Source organism: Ylistrum balloti, unplaced genomic scaffold (assembly GCF_031769215.1).
Source record: "Ylistrum balloti isolate Yb309-2 unplaced genomic scaffold, AGI_CSIRO_Ybal_v1 Utg370230, whole genome shotgun sequence".
Classification (NCBI taxonomy): Eukaryota; Metazoa; Mollusca; class Bivalvia; order Pectinida; family Pectinidae; genus Ylistrum; species Ylistrum balloti.
In genome coordinates, this window is record NW_026782190.1 from 1,463,656 (window position 1) to 1,466,297 (window position 2,642).

At 38.5% G+C, this 2,642-nt stretch overlaps 1 protein-coding gene across 1 annotated transcript; it reads left to right on the forward strand.

The window, feature by feature from the left end:
* The first annotated feature begins 210 nt into the window (after positions 1 to 210).
* On the forward strand, positions 211 to 2,429 carry LOC132552004 (G-protein coupled receptor 157-like). The gene is made up of 4 exons (XM_060216149.1): positions 211 to 649; positions 1,293 to 1,492; positions 1,884 to 2,078; positions 2,241 to 2,429. Exons 1-4 carry the CDS (start codon positions 211 to 213, stop codon positions 2,427 to 2,429), a joined length of 1,023 nt encoding a protein of 340 aa, XP_060072132.1.
* Positions 2,430 to 2,642: the final 213 nt, after the last annotated feature.

Here is a 2,642-nt window from a genome sequence, read left to right on the forward strand (position 1 = left end):
GTACAACAAGTTACCAGGCCTACGTTTCCAGTTGCGGTGTTCGGATTCACAGCGTTCTGCTCGTGACATGGTGGTTGATGCTGTCCACAAGTACTCAGTCTGTCAAAGTTGTTCCTGACAAACGTGTGTGTAGAAATGTTTGTGTATTACGTGTTGCAATCTGTTGGAGCCATTTGATAGCGCAAGTTCTTTAAGGAGACGTAGACTGAAATGGTTAAAGTTATCAACATTTCCGGCCCCGCTTCTTATGTTACATCCACAAGAGACGGAATGATGTATGCTTATTTGACCCTCGTAGTTTCTCTGCTTTCTCTGACTGGGGGTATCGGTATCATTGTGTTGTATTTCGCCTACAAGGAACTCCGGACGTACGCGCGACAGCTGCTGGTGTATCTGAGTTTGATGGATGCGACGATAGCATTTGGTAACATTCTAGGTGTAATATGGGTCCTGTATAGGGACGGATTCTTATGTAGGAACATGACATACTGTCAGTTCCATAGCGCTCTCACCATTTTCTCTAGTATTGGTGCCTTCTGTTGGACAACGGTCATGGCACTCTGTCTCTTTATGAATATTGTGTGTACCAACCTCACCTTCACCGCCAGATACATGAAGGTCTTCCATCTGGTCAGCTGGGGTTTACCAAGTATGGCTTTCAAACTCAATATGTGTATAACTTATCTGATGCTATACTGATATTCTTTCACATGGAAATAAACAATAATACAGTGATATTGACCGTTTTGTTAACTCAGAGAGCTGATAAATGTCATTACATACCGTGATTCTAGATACCTGCAATTTGAACATTATTTATAATGTACTCAGAAATGTCCAATAATAGTTATCTTATCTAATTATGCTCATTGACTTTTTATGTCTCGGATGTTTTTGTGCTATCTGTTTATCTGATGTCAACTTTAACTTTGTCCATAATTATTGTACCGTAGGAGGTATGGCTGTCATATTTTGTACGTGTTTCTTGTGACAAGACCTTACTGTGGATACCAACATTTTCCATCATGTGACCTTGACCGTGACCTTTGACCTATATTTGAAAAAAAATATATCATCGGCCATAACCATCGCATCAAAAGAGGTATGGCTGTCATATTTGGCTTGTGTGGTCCTTGTGAAAGCACCATTCTCTTGGTAACACCATTTTTGACCATGTGATTTAGATCTTAACCGAGGCCATTGTGTTTCATAAACATTTCTGGTTTTCAAATTTTTGATAGTAAATTGAAAGTTTACTTTTGACAATCTCAAATCACATTTATGTTTTAAAGGTGTAGTGACCATAACAGCATGGTCCAGTGACGTTCTCGGCTATGACCACAACATAACCCAGGCCAGCTGGTGCTGGATTGACCCACTGGTACCCAACGCTATTGTGTGGCAACTCTTTACGGGTAAAGTGTGGGAATTCACCTGTTCCCTCCTCACCACTGGACTGTCTTTTGTCGTGGTTGTTTACATCCGGCGGAAGGTGCGTATTCAACAGACAAGTCATGTACAGTTGTTGGGTACTCGGTTAACTTGGCCTGTTTAGATCTGCAATATATATTTTTACGAATTCACCTTTTATGGATATGCATGTGTCCAAGTGAAATATGATGACGAAATCCACATTCACATATATTCACATTGACCCTGCATATCATTGGCACAAAGTTGATGTATAACAGTGAAATTCTACTATGTATTACGCACACAGGAAAGTGCTGTTAGGAAAGTGAAAATTTGCAAATAATCACAATTTTGATACACAAAATTGCGTGTCTTTTTTAGAGAAGTAATGCTGCAATCTCTTGAAATATTGTTTAACAATGTATGAAGAAAACGTTACCGTACATTAATGTTATCAATTATACCAATAGGCCAAAACAAGCCTGGCATCAAAATCCAACCGGAAGTCTAAGAAAGCCGCCATAGAATCAGCAAACCGGAAGTTGATGTTTGTACCGCTGGTGTTCATCCTTTGTCGTATTTGGGGAACCATACGATTTTTCATTGGAAATTTCGCGCCAGAGTATGCTGATAAACCGGAAGTGAAGTGGATTGTTCCAATGCAAGTGAGTAAATTTTGAGAATTTGCAAACTAACAAGTTATAAATATATTTTTATTTTTTTATTCATGTGTAAAAATTCATAATTTTGGTAGGAATAAAATATCTGAAGTTAACCTAGTTTTTTAACAGAAGTCAAACAACTTACAAAATGTTTATATGTTGTAGGGAATAGGAGACAGCGCCCAAGGATTTGTTAACTTCGTTGTTTACTGTTGTATGACTGACGCAATCCGACGGAGATTATTCAAGTGCTGTATGTGCTGTATAAAGAGGAGTGTAGATCCTGCCCCGCCTACCATAACTCTGTCGATGTCACACAAAAATATACGTTCTCTGGCTCCGGACAATAATTAAACGGTGCGAAATATCAATTATTACACAACGTTTACTTTCAGTTCTATGTCAGATAAAGGCAAAAGTAAAGTTTTAGCTAAAAATACAATGTACAGTGTACCTTATCACAAACTCTAACTGCTAAGATGTGTTTTTCACGCAGTATGAGTACTGGGTCCTTTAAAACAATCGATCAGTTCAAAGTTCAAGGTCTTGCAAAATTAAAACATATAT

What these genes read in the sequence shown, in the direction of transcription:
- LOC132552004 (XM_060216149.1), top strand. Translation starts at nt 211, where the DNA reads ATGGTTAAAGTTATCAACATTTCCGGCCCCGCTTCTTATGTTACATCC. An exon ending in GGTCAGCTGGGGTTTACCAA is followed by an intron (nt 650 to 1,292) that starts GTATGGCTTTCA and finishes TATGTTTTAAAG; the next exon opens with GTGTAGTGACCATAACAGCA. An exon ending in AGTGGATTGTTCCAATGCAA is followed by an intron (nt 2,079 to 2,240) that starts GTGAGTAAATTT and finishes TATATGTTGTAG; the next exon opens with GGAATAGGAGACAGCGCCCA.